The following is a 23036-nucleotide window of genomic DNA, read 5'->3' as shown; positions in this document are numbered from 1 at the left end:
GAAATCCCAATTAACTGTATCGTAAGCTTTCTGTATATCAATCTTTAGTAAATAATTAGGTTGAGTGTGTTTTCTACCATAGTGTTTAACTAAATCTTGAATTACCATTATATTATGTATGATATATCTTCCATGCACAAAACCTCCTTGGTTCTCCATAATCAGGGCAGGTAAAACTTGCCTCAGTCTGTTGCATATTACTTTGGTAATACACTTATTAATGGTATTACAACAAGAATGGGTCTAAATTCAGTAACATTTTGAGGGTATTTTGTTTTAGGAATCAAAGTGATAACAGTAGTGTTTACCTCCCTCAAAATTCTGCCTCCATTCAATGCATATAGTACTCAACCACATCTTCTCCCACAATTGACCATGTATCTCTGTAAAAGAAAGTCCCAAAGCCATCAGTTCTAGGTGCTTTACACCCTGGAATAGAAAACAAAGCTTTTTTGACCTCACGTGCTGTATTTGGTGCATTGAGGATGTTATTATGCTGCTCTGTGATGATTGGCCCTTCTTTAACCAATTGTTGCAGCACTGATGTCTTCCTGTCTGGACTTCTACCAATCAGATTTTCATAGTATGATAAAAAAAGCATTAGTAACAGAATTAGGATCATCATGTCATTCTCCATTTTCATCATAAATGATATAAATTTGATTCTGCAGCCTTCTTGCTTTAATGCTTTGATGAAACAAGGAGGTGTTATCATCACCATCTTTGATCCAAGCAGCCTTGGACTTTTGTGATAGGAATGTAGTGTATGCCAGGTGCTTTGCTCTATAGTCTTGCACTTTAATCAATTCAGCTGCAGCTAGCTGTGCATTACCAGGATGGTTATGCCTTTGTTTTTGAGCATCCATCATTCTCTCATAAGCTCGAAGATCCATAGCTTGAATATCTAGGAGTCCTTCTTACTCAATTTGTTCAAACCATCCTTGTTAACCTTCAATTTCTTCATTAACTTGAACATTTTGGTTCTCTGAATGTCCAAACTCCAAGCATTTCTCACAATATCTTTAAATTTTGCAGAAGTTTTCCACATGGTAAAGTATTTAAATGGTTTTTTGCCACCAAAATCCATAGGATATATCGTTAACAAGGCAAGAGAATGATCAAACTCCCCTTCATTATGAAATGATACCTCTGCAGATGTAAAGATGTTCATCCAAGCTTGATTTGCAAGCATTCTATCAAGCTTGGAAAAGACTCGACTGTTACCTTGTTGCTTATTATTCCAGGTAAAGTAGTTACCTGAACTCTTAATGTCATGCATCCATAATGTGTCATGCAACATACTATATCATGCATCTCATCTCTCTAATAAAAGATCCTAATATCTCTTCGGTACTCATTATATAGTTAAAGTCACCACAAAGTATCCAAGGCTTAGTAACCTTGATTTTCACCAAATCAATCCACAATTCCACCCTTATTTCTCTCTCGTTGAAGGCATATATAAAGGTGATGTAAAAACTAGCTCCACCATTAATAGGTTTCAGGTAATAGTGAATGTATTGACTGGAACATTCACATATAGTGAGTTGAAAACTATTAGGTTTCCAAGCTAATAAAATCTTACCTCTATCAATCATACTTGAATTAGAGGTAAAGCACCACCCATTGCACAATCTTTGGTAAAGACTCCCTAGATTCTAAGCCCTTACCTTTGCTTCTAAGAGACCCACAACACCAACAACAGTCTTATGAATGTATTGCCTCACATCATTCTGCTTCTTAATGTTGTTGAGGCCTCTTACATTCCAGTACAATACTCTATCCATCAGGGTGAGGAGGTTCTCCCCCTCCTTGAATTACATCTGCCATTTGCTCATTATCATTTCCACTGCCTTCTGAATGCAGGAGATGAAAATGATTTTGAGTACTTGTTGGAACAACACTTGAATTCCCGACTCTAATTGGTTTCAAGGCCTTTTGAAAACCATCACGGTCCACATCAGTGGTCACACTTCTATGTTCATTAATTGCGCTGCCTCTTGTACTGGCCCTGCTTCAGTAACTGTACTGTCTTGTTCAACAATGTTCAACTTTTGTTGTTTAGCTTTGTGTATCTGTTTTGGAACCCACTCTTGCTTCACTTTTCTTGCTCTACACTCTTGAGCTGAGTGACCAAACCCCTTACACCGCTGGCACTGTATAGGCTTCCACTCAAATAGAACTTGTACTTGAGTGAGTTCTCCTACTTCATTCCAGAATTGACCATACTCAGGTAGCTCCTGGACTATTTTGACCTCAATTAATATTCTGGCATAGTGTAGCTTGTCTTTATTCCTAGTAGCTTCATCTCTCTTGATTGGGTCACCAATTTGAGTTGTAATCTTATGTAAGGACTTTTCTCCCCAATACTTCAAATTCAACCTTAATTGCACCCAAATTGGTACGGTTTTAAGATCCTCCTTCTCAAAATCCATCTAAGGATTCCATTGTTTCATAATAAGAGGTTTATTATAAAAAAAGTAATGTTTAACCAAAACATTGTCTCTGGAGTCCATAGCCTTAAATCTGACTAAGAACATACCCTTCTTCACTGTTGCTACCTTATCCACCTGATAATTTTTCCAGATTCTTCTCAAAAACCTTCCATAACCTGGAGAGGAGGATTAGCTCCTACTACATAACATATCAAAGTTGAACTCCAGTAATCAATTTCCTCCTGGATGTCTTCCAGCTCAATACGTACAAGTTTTCAATATGATTACTATTCAGATTCTCATTCAGAACACCAACTTGATTCATCAACTCAGCATTCGCACCTTGAAACTCATGCTCCAACTCACACTCAATATCAACTACATTATGAAATTGTTGCAGTACTGGAATAGTACTATTACCTCTCATAGATGACTTTTCACAAACAACTGCAGGATGAGGTTTCCTTGAGCTATCATGAATGGATTGGAGCCATTCATTGAAGGTGTGCCTAATGTCATATTGATTCCTCAAGTCCTGAATTGATGCTTCAGGCGTCATAGGTTGCCCTATTCCTAAACCAAAGTCCAACGCCTCTATTCCAAGAATCTCCTCCATAGATCGTGTTCGCAGAGCTTGAGAGTCAGAAGAAGGTCCTTTAGCTTTCTCCTTCCCTCTTTCATTACTGCTTCCTTGAGAATGCGCACCTGATTTTCTTGTCATGGCAACGATGCAAAACACCGAGAGAAAATACAACTAATTAAATCTTCTCAATCAATGGAGGTTATTGTTCCATTGCAATTTTGGCTCCGTGGATTTTCTATCCTCTTATCCCAAAAGGGTTTTATCCTTCTGGCTAACTGTTTATAAACAACGTTTTTGTTCATTAATTGAATATTTTGATTCTTCATTTTCATGAACTGTAATTGTTCAAACTAGTAACTAATTAAGGGATTAATCGATTTTTTCATACGGTTTTTAAGTTAACCATTAACATTGTTATTGTTATTATATTTTGAAGTTTGTACTATTAAAAACACCTAAGCTAAGCGATAATTAAACACATGAGTGGCACCAACAACCCCAATTAACTTTATATTTTTTTTCTTTATAAACTCACCAAAACAAAAACCAGTAGTAGTATACCAACGCGGAAGCATAAATTCACCACTAGTCTCCTGAAATACATGACTGTATGATATTGTATCCACTTCTCCTTCACTTCTTTATATTTGTTTCAATCTATTAGTAAGGTTCTGTTACTTCTCTACTTAACAAAATAATTAATGAACATGAAGCAAAGTGAGGCGGAGGAATCAGCCCTCAAAGCTGAAGAATCTTTTATTCAATGCCTTGAAAACAACATTTCCACCTCGAGTTCTCCAATATCCCCCCTAATCTACACCCAAAAAAACTCTAATTATACCACTATTCTTAATTCTCGGATTCATAACCTTCGATTTATTAAGACAACCACCCCGAAACCACTTCTTATTGTAACCCCTACACATGCATCCCACATACAAGGGGTGATACAATGGGCAAAACAGCAAGGCCTAGAAATGAGAATTCGAAGCGGTGGACATGACTATGAAGGCTTATCCTATGTGTCTAATGTCCCTTTCTTGGTTCTCGACATGTTTAACCTACGATCCATTGATGTCGACATCGACAAGGAATTTGTATGGGTGCAAGCGGGTGCAACTCTAGGCGAAATGTGCTATGAAATCGCTAAGAAGAGTAAGACGCATGGCTCACCTATTGGGATTTGCCCTAGTGTTGGCGTAGGAGGAAACTTTAGTGGGGGAGGATATGGTACTATGATGAGGAAGTACGGACTTAGCATTGATAACATCGTCGATGCCGAGCTCATTGATGCCAATAGTAGGCTCCTAAATCGCGAGACCATGGGTGAAGACCTATTTTGGGCTATAAGAGGTGGTGGAGGAGCTAGTTTTGGGGTTATTCTTTCTTACAAGATAAAGTTGGTTCGAGTGCTTCAAGTGGTGACAGTTTTTCAAGTGTCAAGAACTATAGAAGAAAGTAATCTCGACATAGTCCTTCAATGGCAAGAGATTTGTAGTAGCGTAGATAATGACCTTTTCTTGAGATTATCTATGGATGTCATAGGTACGACAAAGGGAGAAAAGAAGGTGAAAGGGACATTCATTGCTATGTTTCTAGGCGGCTCTAAAAGGCTTATGTCGTTGATGAGTGATCAATTTCCTGAACTCGGATTGAAAAAGTCTGATTGTCATGAAATGAGTTGGATTGAATCTGTTTTATTTTGGGCGAAATACCCTATTGGTACAACTCCGGTTGAGGTTCTCCTCGAAAGAAAACCTACAACATTGTGGCATCAAACAAGGAAGTCTGATTATGTGAAAGAACCAATTCCAAGAGAAGGATTTGAGTTTATTTTGAAAAAGATGATTGAGCTAGGAACCCCAAGTCTTGTATTCACCCCCTATGGTGGGAGGATGAGTGAAATCGCCGAAAACGAGACTCCTTTCCCCCATAGGAAAGGAACCTTGTACAAGATTCAATACAAAACAAATTGGGATGAAGAAGGGAGAGAGAAAGAGATATATTTTATAGATTTGACAAGAAAATTGTATAGTTTCATGACATCTTATGTGTCCAAAAGTCCAAGGCAAGCATTTTTTAACTATAGGGATTTGGACTTGGGGATCAATAAACATGATGGTATCAGTAGCTATTTGGAAGGAATGAATTACGGGATTAAGTATTTCAAGGATAATGTTGACAAGTTAGTGAAGATTAAGACTATGGTTGATCCCAATAATTTCTTCAAGAATGAGCAAAGCATCCCAGTTCTTCCCACATAGACAATTGAACAAATTAACAATGTCTCTTGGGCTTATAAGCTCGTAACATGTGCTAAAGATGGCGTTTAAGTCAGCTTCTCTTTGTGAGTGTTCTTGATGCTAGAACAATAGTAATATAATCTTTACTTTTGCAATCAGCGCTTTGTTCAAGATAATCTGAATAGTGATTTTCAACTATTGTTCCGTCAAAAAAAAAAAAAAGGCCTACCATCCTTTATAATTATGTGTACTGTGTAGGATCCATTTGAATAATGCATTGGCTATGGAATTCACTACAACTCTACCTCACATTTCGCTATCTAGTATTTTTCATAGCTTAATCATTATTGTATGAAAAAATTATGTAGATCTGATACTTAGAAAAATAATACTAGATTGGCTGATTTCAACTATAATACCCCTAAGTTTACACTTTTCACTTTGCTAACCAAACATAATTTGAATTATAATGATAACCGTGTTTTTCTGCTACACTTGATAATGGGACATTGCTAATCATTTTTTGATATAAACAATTGGAAAAAGATTTGTTTATGAATTAATTAAGGTTTTTAAAAACTAAAATAACATAAGTTCCCTTACAAAAATTGTATATCCGTTGTCTCTCATTGAAAACTCATTTTAATTCCCATTTTTATTATAAATGATAATAAGTTTTCAAAAGGAAATTTATGTCATCTAGACATTGTTACCTTACCTATTTTGAAAACAACTTTTCAAAATTCACCAAAACACCTTTCAATTTCTTTAAAGTTTGTCATATGGTCTTAATAAATAATGATTATCAACTAATTTAGTTAGTAGCTTTAATTATATTACAAACCCTAATGGACCTCTACTGAACCCGGCCCATTGACCATCAATAAAACATCATTTATGGACCTTTATCTCTCTTCCTCCATAACTCTCCTTTCTCCTCTTTAGTCGTAATGGGTGTTTTGATGGTGGTATATTTGAATAAATAGGTCAAATAGAAGTTAATTATGGCGTAGTAACGAAATCAATAGTTTATGATAGAAAAACAACGGTGCTTGTTAGTTATTAAGGACATATGGTGATTTTAGAGACAATCAAAGGTATATGGTGAAAAATACTCAGAAATATATTTACGCAAAAGTCAAAAATGTTGTGACTAATTAAAAACATTAATGGATTAAATATTAATTGAATCGTAGATTCAAACTATTGAAATTTAAAAAATAATGAAAAAAATGTGTCCATTTATGAGAAGCTTACAAATGAAAATTTATTGTTGAGGTTTAATTTGAATTAAATTATTTTCATGGAAAAAAAGAAAAGGTTTGTCCACTTATAGAAAGTGACACTTCATCAAATAGTAGGGGAGGTAGAAGTTGTTTAGTTAAAAGTGACACTTCACCAAATAGTAGGGGAGGTAGAAGTTGTTTAGTTAAAAGTGACACTTCAAGTTGTTGTAGAGTACTTATTATCAGTACTCCCTTTGTTTTTTTATTTTTTATGTTACACTATTTTGACACAGTTTTTAAAACGTTTTTTAACCTTTAATATCTCCTATTCTCTTTTAATAAAAGTTATAAAAATTTAATGATATTATGAATTTACACATTAAGATGAATATAACAAGACTATATATGACTCATTTTTACTTATGAAACGATCAAAATAATATGTTAAAGTTGGTAGTTTAATTTCCCAAAATAGAAATCTAACAATCAAAAAGAAATGGAGGGAGTAATAAACAACTTCTCCATCCATTCGTGAAGTGTCACTTTTAGTTTGTTCTTAAGAAATATGACACTGTTTGGAGTCAGTCCAGTATTAATAATTTAAGTGTCAAGTATTTCAGAATAACCTAATTATTAGGGTAGCCTTCGAGTTATTCTCTTATTACCTGGATTAATTTGTTAAGCAAGTTATTTTATATTAGCCATGCAACACTTTTTAATTGGCTTCTCATTTATCGTTACATCTATCTCTAACCACTCACCTTAAAGATAATTGTCTACCTGGACCACTATAATATTTACACTTACAATTAGCTTAACTGTCCTTTCGCTATTTGATAGAGAACTAGTTATTAAGCCCGCGCTATGTCTCGGGTAAGAAAAAGTTTCATATATTAACACAATACTTTATGATAATAACACTAAATACAACTTAGCCGAGTGGTTAAAACTTTAGTACATGTACTTGAGGTCTCAGGATCAAACCCTATACTATGCAATTTCTTAATTTTTTTATGTACATGAAATACATGAACTAAAACTCCCTAGGGAGAGCGCCACGTGACACAGTTTCTTGTTTTCGCACGCCTTTTAATATATTTGTATAGATATATTTAATATACTTTTACAACAGAATTAGCTAGGGATATATTTGAAGGGTTTTGATAAGAATATATAGTTTACGAAAATATATCAAAATCGGAACTACACACATTAATTCATGAACCTATTGTACATATTAATATACCTTCGTAGCGCGTCTCCAATTAGCAGATTCGATTAGGTTACTTTCTTGAGAACCTCACTTGAAGTCCCTCTAATGGCTGACACACCACATTATCGAACCGCGACACAAGGGCAGCGTAGATCTTGGAGCAGGAAGAGCAAAGTATATCTCTTAGACTCTTACACACACGTACTTTGTTGTCTCACTTTTGTAGAATAGATTTTGCGGTCAAGCAAAATACCACGTAATGTACTCTTGTACATTATAAATATATAATCCCCTAGAATATTAGAGAGCAACTTCCGTTAGTTCCTATCAAAAAAAAAAAAAAAAGAGAGCAACTTCAGTTAGTTTATGGTTAAGTAAAACTTTTAATAAATGCAAAATAAATAAAAACAGAAAAAAAAATCTCTCCTCTAACCCATTATCGTAATTTATCTCTCATCTACCAATTAAAGTTATGTTTTTCTCACCAAATAATTCCTAATTTTCACCAGATACCCTCGAGTTTTATGATAATACATCAAAATGCCTTTAATTACTAACAACATCAACCGTTGTTAATTATTAACCCGAATAATAAAAAATCCTAATTAACTTATTAATCCTTAACCATAACTCTAATTCCCTAACCCTAACCCAACCACCTGACCCCACCCCACTCTAAAGCCCTAACCACCCAACCCCCACCACCTCCCCACCCCTGTAGCCCCACCCAGCAACGACAACACCACCAACCCAGCCTAGGCACCCAGAAGCGGCAACCCCCACCCCTCTCCCCTTCAATTTCCAATTAAAGTGTTAGCTAGAAATTCATCAAAATCGCGGCAGAAAAATAAGAAAGTGAAAACCTAAATTGGTTGAAGTTCCATTTGAAATGACTCGTCTCAGATGAAATTCATCAATCGTCCATCATAATAAACCTGGAAAGAGGAGAGAAAGAGAATGGACCATGTGGGGACAGCATTGAAGCGAGAAATATTGTCGAAATCTTCGGCATTGTTGATGTGGTTGTTGCGGTTGCGGTTGCGGTTGCGTTGCTGCTTGGTTGAGGGGAAGGTGGGAGGGGCTTACGACCTGCGTGGGGATAGGGGGCTGCAGAAATCGAAGGGGGGGGGGGGGGGGGGCTACAGAATCGGAATTTCGTCAAAGGGAGTAGGGGAGGGTGGGAAGGGGATGCGGAAATTGAAAGGGGGGGAGGGTGGGGGGTTGCGGAATTTTGTCTACAAGAAGTGTGGATGAGGGCTGCAAGGATGAGGTTGGGGGACGGGTGGGGGCTGCGGAATTTTGTCAAAGGGAATGGTGGGTGGAGGCTGCAAGGATGTGATGGGGGGAGGTAGTGGGTGGGGGTTGGGTGGTGGTGATGTTACGGTTAGGGGTTAGGGGTTAGGTGGTTTGGGTTAGGAGTTAATTAGGATTAATGACTAACGACAGTTAACCGTCATTAGTCATTAAGAGCATTTTGGTGTATTATCATAAACTCGGGATTAGCTGGTGAATTTGAAAAGTGTGATGATACTGATGAATTTTTTGAAAACTCAGGAAAACATGATGAAAAAACCGTAAAAATTATCTATCTGGACCATACATTCAAGAATCAGACAGACTTTCAATTTGGCACATAAAAATTTCTCTTGAATTTTTATTTTCGCACCTAAAGTTTTAGCAAAATTCCATACCATAAAGAACCAGAAGAATCACAACTTTTCAACCTCACGAAATTGATAAAAGCTCAAAATCAATTTTAGAACCACTATCAGAGGAATTCAGTTTACCAATGGATATCTTGATTAAATTCTTGAAAATATTTCCATTGAAATCACTTGTGCGCTCAACTTTTACGTATTTGTAACCCTTGGTTTTTTCTCCTCACTTCTTCCACTTTTCTTTTCAACTCTTGCAACTTTTTATTTGAAGAATTCAAATGATTCCCAGAAATTTCAACTTTACAACAACAAATTTTCGTTCATGAAAACTGAATTTGAGTGCTCACTTAGTTTAAAAAACACTTTGGGGTGGTTTAGTAAATTAGTTACGCAATATAAATTCTCATGGTTTTTTTTAGATTGGGTAATTGTTTGGTTAACAGGAAATTAGGGATGACAATCAGATTGGGTCAGGTCAAATTCAGGTCGAGTTGTTTACATAAATGAGTCAGTACCTCCAAATTCGAACCCAACCCGTTTAACATGATTTTTTTTAAGACAATTTCGAGGTTTAAGAATAGATGGACAAATTTTCTATGGTGAAAATTATGTAAGAAAAATTATATAATTAATTGGGGGCATTCAACACAAATAACTTTTAGCAATAATTTATTGAGTCCTTTTGTATAGTCTCCATGTCTCTTCTTCGATTTCTTTAGTACTTGAATCTGCAACAACGACTTCCATTTTCAATTATATGAATTAGGCTAATTTATTAGTTTCTTCTTCCCACTTTCTCTTTCTCACACTATATCTCTTCGTGAATATGGCTTTACAATTAATTTAAACGGGTTAGACGTGTAATTTTCGAATTGAGATTTTCAACCTGAACCTAACCCGTTTAGTTTCAGGTCGGGTTTGCGTTGACCTATTTAGTTAAACGGGTCAAGAATTTCAATCCCAACACGATTATTTAGGATCGGTTTCGGGTTGGGTTCTAGGATGGGGTCAATTATTGCTAGTCTTACAGGAAATTGGGAAAATGGGGGAAATGAAAACTCTTGGAAAATTGAAATTCCAGCAAAATGTTGGAATTTATTCACCGAACCACGCGTTGGTCATTCAAAATTCCCACATCAATTAATGGAAATTATAAATTGATAACACCAAACACATTCATCAATTTCCTAGGAATTACAAAAGTGAAATAACGTCATAGGAAACGAATTCCCATGGGAGTTAAATTCCCACATGTACACCAAATAACCACTTGCTGATACGACGTGTTTAGCTCAAGTTTTTGAGTTTGCTTTTAGTTTTTTTGACTCAGTCAAAACACTAATATAATTAAGAAAAATAGGAGTGTTTCATTAAGTAGTGGCCATGGTATGAGTATCTTTTAGTGGTAGAAGTAATTTTTTGTAATGTTTGTCAAAAGCTATAATTTGTAACTTTTGAAGTAGTGTTTAGTAGTGTATAAATTTTATATTAAAGTTTCATTTGAGTTTTGATTAGTTATTTGTAAAAAGCTACTTTGACAGCTTCTTTTACCGAACATCAACATATTATACCACTACTTTGACAGCTAACAGTTAAATATACACTAACCATTTAACAACTACCAGCACAGTTAAAAGCTACTCTCACAACTAAAAACTACCAACGCAGCTATATTTGCCGAACACGCTCTAATCCAATTTTATTTGTGTTCTTCTGTTGCTTGCTAATATCTTGACATATTATTTATGATTGAACTGAATTCATGCAAAGGAAATTTTATGGCTTTAATTTTATTTCAAACCCAAATAAATTATCCTTTAATTATTCTTAACTACTCTTATATATGCACGCAATGAATGCGAAATCATATAAAAAGGACTATCTTTTGCATATTGTTTTTCCAAAAAATTGGCTTTTAGTTTAAATGTAGTATTTTTTCTTTATTTTTTCTCCTCTTTTTTCGATTAAATGAGTTATCCCTCTATTTTTTTTAGTATTTCTTATATATTGCCATATGTAATAGGGATGTGTGAAGGAGGTAGTTAAGGCAACAAACTATGGTCTTTCAATGGAGTAATAGAGGATGATCGTAGTCGAGACTCCGGGAGATAAAAGAAGTATTTCTATTATTTTAGGAAAATTTGCACAAAACCACCTTAAGTTTTCACTTATTTAGAAACTCCCACCTTTATGATTTTTTTCCCTAAATTTCCACCTAAACTTTACAAAACCTTTATAAACTCCTACCACTTAACGGTTTTTGCCAAACTCTGTTAGTGGTGGGACCCACATCAGTTATTTCTTTGTTTTTCCCTCCAAGCAACTCACTTCCCTCATTCATCTCTACAAAAATGTTGTCTGGAACCCAGAAATTTACCCAGATTTCAAGAGAGATGAATGAAGAGAGAGAGAATGGAAAAAAAAGGGAGAACTTAATGGTGGGAAGAGTAAGACGACATCATTTTTGGAGAGATGAATGAGGGAAGTGAGTTGTTTTGAGGGAAAAACAAAAGAAATAACCGATGTGGGTCCCACTACTAATGGAGTTTGGCAAAACCCGTTAAGTGGTGGGAGTTTATAAGGGTTTTGTAAAGTTTTGGTGGAAATTTAGGAAAAAAAAAACATAAAGGTGTGAGTTTCTAAATAAGTGAAAATTAAAGGTGATTTTGTGCAAATTTTCCATTATTTTAATTTTTTAACCATTGTATTTAAGCCAAACGAATGGAAGTTACTTTAAAAGTTTTTAATTCAAACTTTTGAAATTTTAGATCCTTAACTTTTACTTAAGTTTGGATCGTAGTTTTATGTTTAACTCAAATAAATCTTCCCCTCAAAAAAAAAAAAAAAAAAAAAAAACTCCAATATCATCTATCTAAACTGCAGCTTTCTTGCTCTCCAATTGGCTTTCAGCACCTAGTTGCGAGAACGTGAGATCAATTACCGACTTGGAGATAAACGATAAAGTGCCCAGGTACAAGGACAAGTGTACAACCATACAAGCGGATGAGAATTCTGCTGGCACCTACACACATACGGAATGTTAATTTTTCATCCACCTCTACTGGGCACATGTGAAATTGTACTTGGTTATCAAACAAAACTTCATTTTTGCATGTGTCTGTGTACTATATCTGCTCTGTATTTCCTCACCAAGTAATCAAGTATTACCATTTTTATCAATGAGCAATTATTGCTTGGTAATATTATTGATGGAGGATTTAGAGTGGATCCAATATAACATTTAGGCTCCATTTGGTAGGACGTAAAATATTTTTCTGGAAAATTGTTTTCCTCTATTTTCAGTTTTAAATTGACTGGTTGGCAAAATGGTATAAAACCATTTTTCATTTGAGTAAAATTACTCTCCTAATGATGGAAAATCATTTTCCCATTAAAATGAAGGGAAAACTGTTTTCACTATCTCTCTTGTACACTCCTCTCACTACTTCCTTACCTTCCCTTTTATTTTCCTTTCATTTCATCATTTTCCATGGAACCAAACACCGGAAAACTAATTTCGGAATTGTGTTTTCCATTGTAAATTGTTTTTCATGAAAATCATTTCACACTGAAAATATTTTACGCCCTACCAAACGGAGCCTTTAAGTTTTTCAACAACACATAGTACATAGTACATGCTATTACCTACCGAGCAACCTTTGATCATTAAAATCAATAATCAAAATCATTGGAGTTGTGGATCCAGTACCCGTTTAATGCTTTTCTTTCTTCAACAATGCCACCTACATATTACGTACCAAGCAACCTCATATCATTGAAGTCTCACTATTGTTAACACATTTTCAAGCACTTACGTGATGCTAGTTCATATAAAAGTTTTCTCATTGGGACTTTTTAACAGTGTGGCTACTTCGTATAAAAGTTTCCAAAATCATCGAAAACTATCTGCCACAACCATTTTTTTCTAACGAAAGAGGGATGAATCTGTGAAATTGAACTTAGTGAAAATGAAAGAGGGATGAAAATTTCATTGATGCTAAAAACCACTTTTTGAGGCAAGCAAAATTAACTAATACTAAATATCACATTTAAAGGTTATATAAAATTGGTTGCCTCAAAGTGTTGCCTGTATATGTAAATATTCTTGTGGTGAATTCTTAGTTATACATCATCGCTCCATAAATAATGCCACATTTGAGTTTTCACGTCTCCAATGCACAACTTTGACCACAAATATCTTTAATTACATACTAATAAAAATTATCAGAAAATCACAACTTAATATTTAACGTACACCACCAATAACTGGCTCAAGTGGTAAGCAGTTTGCTGTCGCTTATAGAAGGTCTCGAGTTCGAGCCTTTAGAAACTCTTGTTGGGAGACTCTCCTACTAAAGCCATGTGTGCGACCCGGGTTGAACTCGGAGGTAGTCGGAGCAAAACTCTGGTGAACCAGATGGGCAACCAAAAAAAATATATTTTCTTACTTCAATAATATGAAATTGCACTCCCTCCCCTCATACTATATCTTACTTAATATCGTCATTATTGCAGCTTTACAAAAAGAGAAACCAATATCAAAAGATATAAAGAAAAATAAAGCTCAAAGAAAGCAGAAGGAAGATGAGCATCCATGTGAAGGAGTCCATAATGGTGTTCCCGGCCAAAGAAACCCCCAAAAAGACGCTTTGGCTCTCAAGCATAGACTTAGTCAGGCCCTCGCCCTATGCGCACCTTCCTTTTATATATATTTATACTCCAAAAAATGAGGAACAAAAGAACTCAAAATTTGTCAATTCACAAGTTCTGAGAGAATCTCTAAGTAGAGTTTTAGTGCCATTTTATCCGGTAGCGGGGAGATTAAAGAAGAATAACATCAATAATCGCATTGAGATAGATTGCAATGCGGCAGGGGCATTATTTATCGATGCGGAAACGCCGCATTTTCTTGGTGATTTTGGGGGCTTCGAGCCGCCTAGCGTCGAGCTTCGTAAGCTAGTCATGCCTCCTCCGTGCGATTACTCTGCGGGTCTCTCGTTGTTCCCCTTACTGATGGTACAACTCACCCGCTTCGAGTGCGGTAGTGTGTGCATTTGCTTTGCCGTGCATCATCATGTAGCTGATGGAATTGGACATTTATACTTCATTAATTCATGGGCAAGACTTGCTAAGGGGCTTCAACTTGATGTTCAACCGTTTCATGATAGGGCTCTTCATCTAGCGCCTCGTAAACCACCTCAGGTCAAGTTCCAGCATTTGGAGTACGAGCCACCTTCGCCACACAAAGGTTATTCAGGTGATCGAGTCAGCTAATTATCTACTCTTGTTATCTTTTGGCTTCTATATACTACCTCTGTCTTTTTAGTTGCAACATTTGCTTTTTCACATTTGCCGAGACGATTCTTTGAACATTAATATCTCTTATTGGGTGTAAGTAAAAATTATAAAAATTTGATATTTGGAGTTGTCGCATTGAGACGAATCTAACAAGACCCCACTTGACTATGTTTTTTCTTATATAATAATGTGAGATAGTTCATCAAAGTTGGTTGATGAAAAGTGCCACAAACCAAATGTTGCAACTAAAAATATACGGAGGTAGTATATCCGATATCGCTTCTATAATGATTGAGCTAACTGCCTAGATTAAATTACTTAGCTTTCTCAATTTTTTTTTATATATCACTTCCCTTTTATTAATATACCATTTCGTTTTTTACGCTGTCAACCAACTTTGTTAAACTATCTCACATCATTATATAAGAAAAAACATAGCCGAGTAGAGTTTCGTTATATTCGTCTCAATGCAAGTATTCCAAATATGAAACTTTTTATATTTTTTTTCTTTTTTCAATTAGAGATATTGACATCCAAAGAAGCGTCTCAACAAATGTAAAAATAAATTGGTGTAATCTATACTAATATATTAAAAGGCGTGCGTAAACGAGGAACGGTGCCACGTGACGTTCTCCCTAGGGAGTTTTAGTTCATGTAATCCATGTACAATTAAAAAAAATAGAAATTACATAGTATAAGATTTGACCCCATGACCTCAAGTTCATGTACTAATGTTTTAACCACTAGACCAAGTTGTATTTAGTGTTATCATATCAAAGTACAATATTAATAAATGAAAATTTCTCTTACCCGGGGCATAGCCCGGGCCTAATAACTAGTTTTTTTTTTTAAAGGAAGTATAGAATCTAAAACGTTGAAATAATATAGGCATTGTATGACTTTTAATTTCACTAAGGTAATCATATATAGATTATAATTTTAAGTTTAGCACTAAGATGTTATAATGTATTCCCTTTGTATTTTTGTTATCTTTCCTACTTTTATTGTGCGTGTTTGTCATTTTACTTCTTTACTCTAAAATATCTTAAACTACATATTAGTAAAAATTATATCAATTGTATATTAATAAAGTAATCATTAAAACGAATCAAATAAGACCCACATAACTACATTTTTTCCTATATTTTGTGAAGAATTTAGAAGATTCTCTCTAATCGTGAATAATGTCAAGATTCAAAGTGAGAAAGATAAATATATACAGAGAGAGTATAAAACAAGAATGATTTAATTTATACTCCCTCTGTTTTTTTTTTTTTTATCTTTCTCACTTTTTTGTGCATATCTTCCAATGCACGTTTTTAAACTCAAATATATTTTATTATATATTAGTAAAAATTATAACGATTGAATATTAATAATGTACTAATTGAGACGAATCAAACAAGACCCCACATGATTATATTTTTTCTTATAAATTGAAAAACATTGAGAAGATTCTCTCTAACTATGAATAATGTCAAGATTCTAAGTGAGAATGATAAAAACCAGAGGGAGTAAGATATAATAGCTAGCGGATGTCCATAGTTAACTAGCAGATTTAAGAATTTTACCAAAATAAAGTCGGGTTTTATCTCCATCTCATAACACAAGATAATTAAGGACGCTAATTAAGCGAGTAGGTAACGAGCAAAAGAACATTGGACTCATCTCCAAAAACCAGTTTTCTTCGCTAGGAAGAAGCCTAGACTCATCTCTACTTGTACCCGGCGTGCCTTTTATTTGTTGTTTTCTTTTGTTACAAACCTTTCAAATTTTAGCAGAATCGTACTTTCGTTTCTTATTATTAATCTACTCACTTTGTAATTTGTCTCAATTTACCTATTTTACTTTAATTATCATTTGTGTGATTTATACTTACGAAAAAACATAATCGTATAAAATATTGTTGGATTTGTTTCAACATAAATTTTTTATATATAAACTTTTTATAATTTCTACTTGTTTACATTAGAGACATTATTAAATGTGAAAGTCAAATAGCTGTTTAGATTAAACATAATTATAGATAGCAACTTTTTATTTCTTTGCTCTCAAATACAGGTGAGATGGCAACCGCAAGAGAGTGCGTGTTCAAACTTTATAAAGATCAAATTAATACCTTGAGGTCAGAAGCAACAACATCTGTACCCGTAGAAGAAGAGAATTACAAACTAAGTACATATGAGGTGCTAGCTGGGCATGTATGGCGAAGTGCATGCAAAGCGCGGGATTTAACAGGTGATGAAATCGTGAAACTATACATTCCAACTGATGGAAGATCCAGATTAAAGGATCCAAATCTACCACAAGGATATTTTGGAAATGTACTTTTCTTCACAACTTGTAGTGCTAAAGCATGTGATATCATGCGCAAGCCGTTATCATATGCCGCAAGTAAAGTGCACGAGGCACTACAAAAGGTGGAAAATGAAGAGTACTTGAGATCAGCAATAGATTACCTAGAATTGCAGTCGGATATAACAACTTCAGCTCGTGGAGCTCTTAGTGTTACATGTCCAAACCTTTCAATAAACTCATGGGGTAGGTTGCCTTTATATGAAGCCGATTTCGGGTGGGGAAAGCCCGAATTTGTAGGTCGTGGTGGTATTAGATTTGAGGGTGAAGCCTACTTTGTTCCAAGCCCAAATAGGGAAGGTAACTTTTCATTGAACATTAAGCTTTTCACCATACATATCCCTCTCTTTGAGAAATACTTGTATGATGTCTAGGGTCTTATTTTCATTTTTCAATGTTTAACAATTCTTATATGCAATGTAATAACACTGAAATAGTATTCATATGTTGTACTAAATTAAATATATAATCTTTATCTATATATCATTATATCTGCCAAATGGTGAAATATAACTTTATAATTCGAAGATTTTTTTTGTTAAACATCGTCATTTAAAGGAATGCCTAATGAAATTTTATACGAAGTTCATATTTATCTTTTTGGTAAAATATAAGCATATATTACCAAAAACAGAGGAAGAGCAACCCAAATACACCCTAAACTGCAGAGAAACCGCAAATTAGATCCTGCACCGAGGTGTAGGATGAGCATCCTGCACCTCGGGCAAAACGGCGGCGTATTGTGTGTTTTAGGAGGGGCCAAAATTTGGCTTTGGCGCCTTTTGTGAAAATGGGCCAGCTTGTGTTATGTCATGCAAAGTCATGTTGCACTTTGTAACTTACATCAATCAATTATTCTCTCTCTTTCTCTCTCATTAATTTTAGAAGAAGCAATTTAAATCTCTCTCAATTTTTTTCTTCTTCACTGATTTTCTCTATTAGTTTCATAATTTGCCAAAAGTTTAAGATTGTTTGATTTTCGGTTTTGCATTTTGTAAATCTTTACAAGTTTCATGGTACATAAGTTGGAAAATGGAGGATATAACTAAAAATGATGAAGTTTCAGTAGACAATATTGGTCTTCATAATGCAATGGAAGATTTAAGGAATGAAGGAGAAAGAGAAGAAGATGAATTAGCTAAGGAGAATGGTATTTAGCTACGAAGTTTTTTTTTTGATGTACAAATGCGTGTTGGATGATGTGCAAGAGTATAGGAGTGTACATATGGGGATTTTAAATGTTCAAAGTGTTGACTTTTAATGTACAGTGTCATTTTGTGCTTTTAGTTAGATACGTCAGATATCCCATGAAATGTCATTTTGCGCAGACATTTTTTTACTTTGGTAATTACATAAGTCAATCATTCACTTTGTCTCTCATTTATTGTGGTAGAAACAATTGAATGTCTCTCATTTATTTTTCATTTATTGTGTTCTTCATTGAAGTCTCCCTTATTTTCATGTATGTCTATCATAAATTCCGAAAAGTTGAAATTATGTATGTATTCCTGTTTTGCATATGTAAATGTGTGATGTGTTTAATGTTTCTCACTTTGACAATTAGAAGATAACTAGGAATATACATTTAGGGTAATGCAGTGATCAATCCATTAGCATCCAATGTACATACGTTTATATGTGGGTTAGTATTATGTTGGTGGTGTGTGAAAATGCAAAGTGTACATGTTGTTATGTTATAACTGTTATTTTATGTGTCTATAGAATACGTTAAGTGCGAGACATCTGAATTGATACACAAAGAGGTGGTTAATGATGAAGAAGCTTACAAGTTATACAATGACTATGCATTTAAATGCGGATTTGGTATCCGTAAGGGCAAAGTGTGTTGGAGATATGATACGAAGACCATAAGACAACGTTTTTTGGTTTGTAGTCGTGCAGGATTGAAAGACACAAAAAGTGGTGTGCCTAAGGTATGTGTTATGTTTGTGTGTTTAATATAAGTCATGATAATGTGTACATTAATTTGATATATTAGTGTTGGGGGGTTGTGATGATCATTAATTCAAAGCTAATGTTCACTGGAGTGTACTTGAGGTAGTTGGTATATATAGTGATGATCATTATATGTAGGTCATGATATTAGTAAAGATGATGTAGTGATTTTAAATGATCATGTTTAAAAAATATTGGGGTTAAGATGTATATTGGGCTAAATATATATAATAGTGTTGTGGAATGGTAATGATCATTACTGGAAACCCAATGTTCAATGGAGTATACTTGATGTTCTTTTTTGGCACAGGCATATACTAAGCTTGATCAACGTTGTGGATGTAAAGCGTATATTCAATTTGATGTATCCAAAGAGTCTGGACTTTTCATTGTTACTAAGCACCATATGATTCACAATCACCCCATGGTGCCATTGATACAAAGACATTTAATAAGATCTCATAGGAAAGTCACTGTTGAACAATTGCACATGATTAATAATTTGAGAAGTTGTGGAGTTGGGGTTGCTGAAGCTGTGCGTGTATTGAGGAAGGAAGCTGGGGGATCTGCCAATCTTGGGTTTGCGCACAGGGATACTTATGATGCAGTTGCTGCTCAAAGAAAGAAAGAACTTGATGGTTGTGACAGTAACCAGTTGATTAAGAACTTTACACAAAGATAAGCAGTTGAATGTGATTTTTACTATGACGTTCGACTAGATGCTATTGACCACTTAATAAGTTTTTTTTGGAGAGATGGAAGAATGAAAAGGGATTATGAAGTGTTTGGAGATTTGGTTGTTCATGATACGACGTACCGAACGAATAAGTATGGGATGATTTGCGGTCCGTTTGTTGGGATGAACCATCACCAAAGGAATGTGATGTTTGGAGTTGGTTTCCTACTAAATGAAGACACCGATTCGTTTGTGTGGTTGTTTGAGTCTTTTTTGAAAAGTATGGGAGGTAGGTCGCCGATAACCATAATGACTGACCAAGATGCTGCCATGGCGAAGGCTATAAGCATTGTTTTTCCCAATGTTATACATCGTCTTTGTATATGGCACATAGGGAAAAATTCCATCAACAATATAAAAGGCTTGAGGGGGAAGGCTGGATTTGTGGATCTATTCAATTATGTTTTAAAACATTGTGAGACCAAGAGTGAGTTCAAGCACTATTGGACAAGGTAAAGGAGTTTTATTTGTTGAATTGGTGGTATATTGTTCATTGTTGTCAGTCAATGTTCACTCATAATAGATTTTTGTTCATTTGGTGGTTTGTTGATCAATGATATTTTTGTTGATTAAATTAACAAAGTAATGTACATAGTGACAAACTCAATGTACAAGTTGTTAAATGACAATGTACAGTAAGTAGTTGATAGTAATTATGATTTTGTAGCTCAGTAAATGTCATGATGTAATGTACATTATATTTGTGTATGTTTAGAAATCTATGTTCACTGATTGACATGCATTGTTCATTGAAATAAAGCGTATGCTCACTGGATATATAACAGTTGGTCTCTGTATTATGTATGCAGTATGACTACCAAGTACAAGTGAGCTGCATGTCCTTGGTTGATTAGGTTGTATAAGTTAAGGAAGATGTGGTGTCCTGTCTACTCCAAGGATTACTTCTCAGGGGGGGTGCTGTCTTCTCAAAGAAGTGAGACCACAAATCATTCTTTGAATCAAAGGCTCCATAGTATGCAAGGCCTTTGCGATTTCTACAAGGTGTTTATAGATGTTGTTGAGGAGTGGAGGGATAGGGAGAATGGTGAAGATTACAATGCACTTAATGGCAACAAACATCTAGCATTATTTGTAGATGTTAAGTTACTCAATGAGGCAAAGAAGATATACACTGTGGCTGTTTATCTGACATTCGAGGAAAATTTCATTAGAGGTGCGTGATTTTGCCAGAAACTAGTCAAGTATGATCCCCCTATTTTTGAATACCATGTGGGTCGCACTGAGAAAGAATACTTAATGCATCTTGTTAGATTTGACCAAGAAAATATGACAATTGATTGTACATGTAAGTATTTCACTAAGATGGGTCTATTATGTTCGCATTCATTGAGGATTTTTCACATTCATAATGTTGAAAAAATCCCCGAAAGATACATTTTGGGTAGATGGGCAAAACATGCTATGTGTACAAGAGTTGACGATGACGTGGGCAAGGATAATGTAAACATTGTTCAAGCGTCGGTGTGGCGTGTTCAAACTACTAGGGATGCTTTATCAATAATCAATTCAACCCAACATGACATAGCTGCTAGGAAGGTTGTGGAAAATGCTTTAAGTGATTTGAAGTCAAAGGTTGGGTTGCTTATTGAGAAGGTTGATGAATCTATCACAATTGATGAAGTGAAAAATTTGTTATATCCTGTTGTGAAAGACCCACCTAAAAAGAGGAAGAAAGGAGCTAGGAATGTAAGGTTGAAGAGCACTGTGGAAAAACAGGTTAATAGGTTAAGAGGGTGGAAGAAAACTGCTGAGAAAGCTGCATTGAGGAACAAGGCAAAAGCGCAAAAATCTATCCAGGTACTATGTGTACATTGCAGTTGCACAAATGTTCATCGGTTAAAGTTGCATGTTTATTATCTAGTTATTTGGATAGTAGGATAACATGATGCATATTTTTGCGTGCATAATATTTTTTTGTATTGATGTACACTGGTATTATGTGTGTTCATCTGTTATTGGTACATGTTCATTGTATGATTGTATGTATAATAGGATACGAGCATGGCATATTTGAGTGGACATGCTAACAAGATATATATGGTATATATGGGAATGTTCTATGTGTCTTGGTGACATTGTCCAATAAGTATATGGTGAATGTTCATTGTAATAAAATGTTAATTAATTTATAATTAGTTTTAGTCAGCTAACCTTGGCTAATACAGGAATACATTGATATACCTGAAGAGTGTAATGTAGCTCACTCAACACACAACAAGTTTCTTCTTGATGTGTATGGACCTGACGATTATTTCCATATTAACCACATCCCTGGGGAAGGTAGTAATGTTGAGCAGCCGCATCATAAAGCCGCTTTGGAAGCCTACCATGAATATTCTGAGAAGCTTTTTGGTAATTGAGAATCGATATTTTTTGTCACCTAACATGAATATTTTGATGAGCTCTTTTGGGGGAATGAAACGTAGTCCACAGTGAATGAGTTGTTGATACACTATTTATTTTTTGTAATTCATGTAGCTCATTCACATTGTACTTTGTCCAAAACACCCAAAAACGTGCTTGTAATTCTTCTAGTAAAGAGGTATATAATTCCTCTTTATATAATTCCTCTTGAAAGAATATTTTGATAATACAATGCTTATAATTCTTCTATATGTTAATTTTAGGTAGTGAACATGAAAGAATTGATAATATACATGATAAAAATATGAGTAGAGAGGTTTTTATTTGAAGAAATGCTTGAATATGTGTATAATTACGATTGAATATCTAAGGAAATTGAGTGAACATGTAAGGAATAGTAATGTGCAAATCACACATGTGATAGTATATGTGGCAAATATATTGAAGTTAGCAGATACAAACATTGGAATGTTTACCTGCGCAAAAGTTAGTAGGTCTTGCTATACAAAAGTATTCTAGAGAAGAAGTATCAAGCAATGGTATTGTTTTGCTAATACAAAAGTATTACTAGAAATGTCTGGGGGGGATCATATGTTTTGTTTAGTTCAATAAAAAGCGAGCATTACAAATGTCTAATAAAAGCGCGGAGGTGAAGCTATGTGTCCTTGGACTTCCCTTTAGCTTGCGCCTTGGCACGATCAGCAACCCACGAAGCACGGTTGTTGACTATGCTCATGAGAATGTCAATGCAGTACTGAATTCTCAGTTGCTTGATCATGTCAAACTGGGGACAACTTAATTGTGTGAGGGCTTGGAATATGAGTAATATAATGCAGTTCTACCAAACTTGCAGTGAATATCATTGTAAAAGCAATGTACATGTCACAAGGCATACAAACAACATCAAAGTAAGAACAATGTACATGTATATGACATACAATGAACATA

The 23036-nt window shown here is 34.8% G+C and overlaps 5 protein-coding genes across 6 annotated transcripts; 4 read left to right on the top strand and 1 right to left on the bottom strand.

Moving 5' to 3' along the window:
- Positions 1 to 904: 904 nt before the first annotated feature.
- LOC104884164 (uncharacterized) lies at positions 905 to 1787 on the bottom strand. The gene is made up of 2 exons (XM_010668763.1): positions 1671 to 1787; positions 905 to 1264 (listed from the first exon to the last, which is right to left on the bottom strand). Exons 1-2 carry the CDS (start codon positions 1785 to 1787, stop codon positions 905 to 907), a joined length of 477 nt encoding a protein of 158 aa, XP_010667065.1.
- A 1792-nt stretch (positions 1788 to 3579) lies between these two features.
- Positions 3580 to 5570, top strand: LOC104884152 (berberine bridge enzyme-like 8). The gene has a single exon (XM_010668749.3). It carries the CDS (start codon positions 3720 to 3722, stop codon positions 5280 to 5282), a length of 1563 nt encoding a protein of 520 aa, XP_010667051.1. The 5' UTR covers positions 3580 to 3719; the 3' UTR covers positions 5283 to 5570.
- Positions 5571 to 13816: 8246 nt separating this feature from the next.
- LOC104884151 (shikimate O-hydroxycinnamoyltransferase) lies at positions 13817 to 17502 on the top strand. Of its 2 annotated transcripts, none has more exons than XM_010668748.4 (2): positions 13817 to 14606; positions 16718 to 17502. In XM_010668748.4, the coding sequence occupies exons 1-2, from the start codon at positions 13943 to 13945 to the stop codon at positions 17383 to 17385; spliced, it is 1332 nt and encodes a 443-aa protein (XP_010667050.1). In that variant the 5' UTR covers positions 13817 to 13942; the 3' UTR covers positions 17386 to 17502. The 2 variants fall into 2 exon arrangements, with proteins under 2 accessions (XP_010667050.1, XP_010667049.1); XM_010668747.4 differs by having other exon boundaries at positions 13818 to 14615.
- Positions 17503 to 17963: 461 nt separating this feature from the next.
- On the top strand, positions 17964 to 22272 carry LOC130590653 (protein FAR-RED IMPAIRED RESPONSE 1-like). Its single transcript, XM_057393149.1, has 4 exons — positions 17964 to 18945; positions 19278 to 20155; positions 20513 to 21521; positions 21890 to 22272. The coding sequence occupies exons 3-4, from the start codon at positions 20961 to 20963 to the stop codon at positions 22082 to 22084; spliced, it is 756 nt and encodes a 251-aa protein (XP_057249132.1). The 5' UTR covers positions 17964 to 18945; positions 19278 to 20155; positions 20513 to 20960; the 3' UTR covers positions 22085 to 22272.
- On the top strand, positions 18044 to 19649 carry LOC130590842 (protein FAR1-RELATED SEQUENCE 5-like). Its single transcript, XM_057393420.1, has 3 exons — positions 18044 to 18161; positions 18734 to 18945; positions 19278 to 19649. Exons 1-3 carry the CDS (start codon positions 18044 to 18046, stop codon positions 19647 to 19649), a joined length of 702 nt encoding a protein of 233 aa, XP_057249403.1.
- Positions 22273 to 23036: the final 764 nt, after the last annotated feature.

The sequence above is a fragment of the Beta vulgaris genome, chromosome 3, assembly GCF_026745355.1.
Source record: "Beta vulgaris subsp. vulgaris cultivar EL10 chromosome 3, EL10.2, whole genome shotgun sequence".
Lineage (NCBI taxonomy): Eukaryota > Viridiplantae > Streptophyta > Magnoliopsida > Caryophyllales > Amaranthaceae > Beta > Beta vulgaris.
Note: the sequence above shows the minus strand (reverse complement) of the source record. Positions and strands in the feature narration are given on the sequence as shown.

Bases quoted from the DNA above. Each gene is read 5' to 3' on its own strand.
- LOC104884164 (XM_010668763.1), bottom strand. From the start codon at position 1,787: ATGGATAGAGTATTGTACTGGAATGTAAGAGGCCTCAACAACATTAAG. The intron at 1,265-1,670 runs GTAAGGGCTTAG...CATGACATTAAG, and splicing joins TGGGTCTCTTAGAAGCAAAG to AGTTCAGGTAACTACTTTAC.
- LOC104884152 (XM_010668749.3), top strand. From the start codon at position 3,720: ATGAACATGAAGCAAAGTGAGGCGGAGGAATCAGCCCTCAAAGCTGAA.
- LOC104884151 (XM_010668747.4), top strand. From the start codon at position 13,943: ATGAGCATCCATGTGAAGGAGTCCATAATGGTGTTCCCGGCCAAAGAA. The intron at 14,616-16,717 runs GTGATCGAGTCA...TCTCAAATACAG, and splicing joins GCCACACAAAGGTTATTCAG to GTGAGATGGCAACCGCAAGA.
- LOC130590842 (XM_057393420.1), top strand. From the start codon at position 18,044: ATGGAGGATATAACTAAAAATGATGAAGTTTCAGTAGACAATATTGGT. The intron at 18,162-18,733 runs GTATTTAGCTAC...ATGTGTCTATAG, and splicing joins TGAATTAGCTAAGGAGAATG to AATACGTTAAGTGCGAGACA. The intron at 18,946-19,277 runs GTATGTGTTATG...TTTTTGGCACAG, and splicing joins CAAAAAGTGGTGTGCCTAAG to GCATATACTAAGCTTGATCA.
- LOC130590653 (XM_057393149.1), top strand. From the start codon at position 20,961: ATGCATCTTGTTAGATTTGACCAAGAAAATATGACAATTGATTGTACA. The intron at 21,522-21,889 runs GTACTATGTGTA...TGGCTAATACAG, and splicing joins AAGCGCAAAAATCTATCCAG to GAATACATTGATATACCTGA.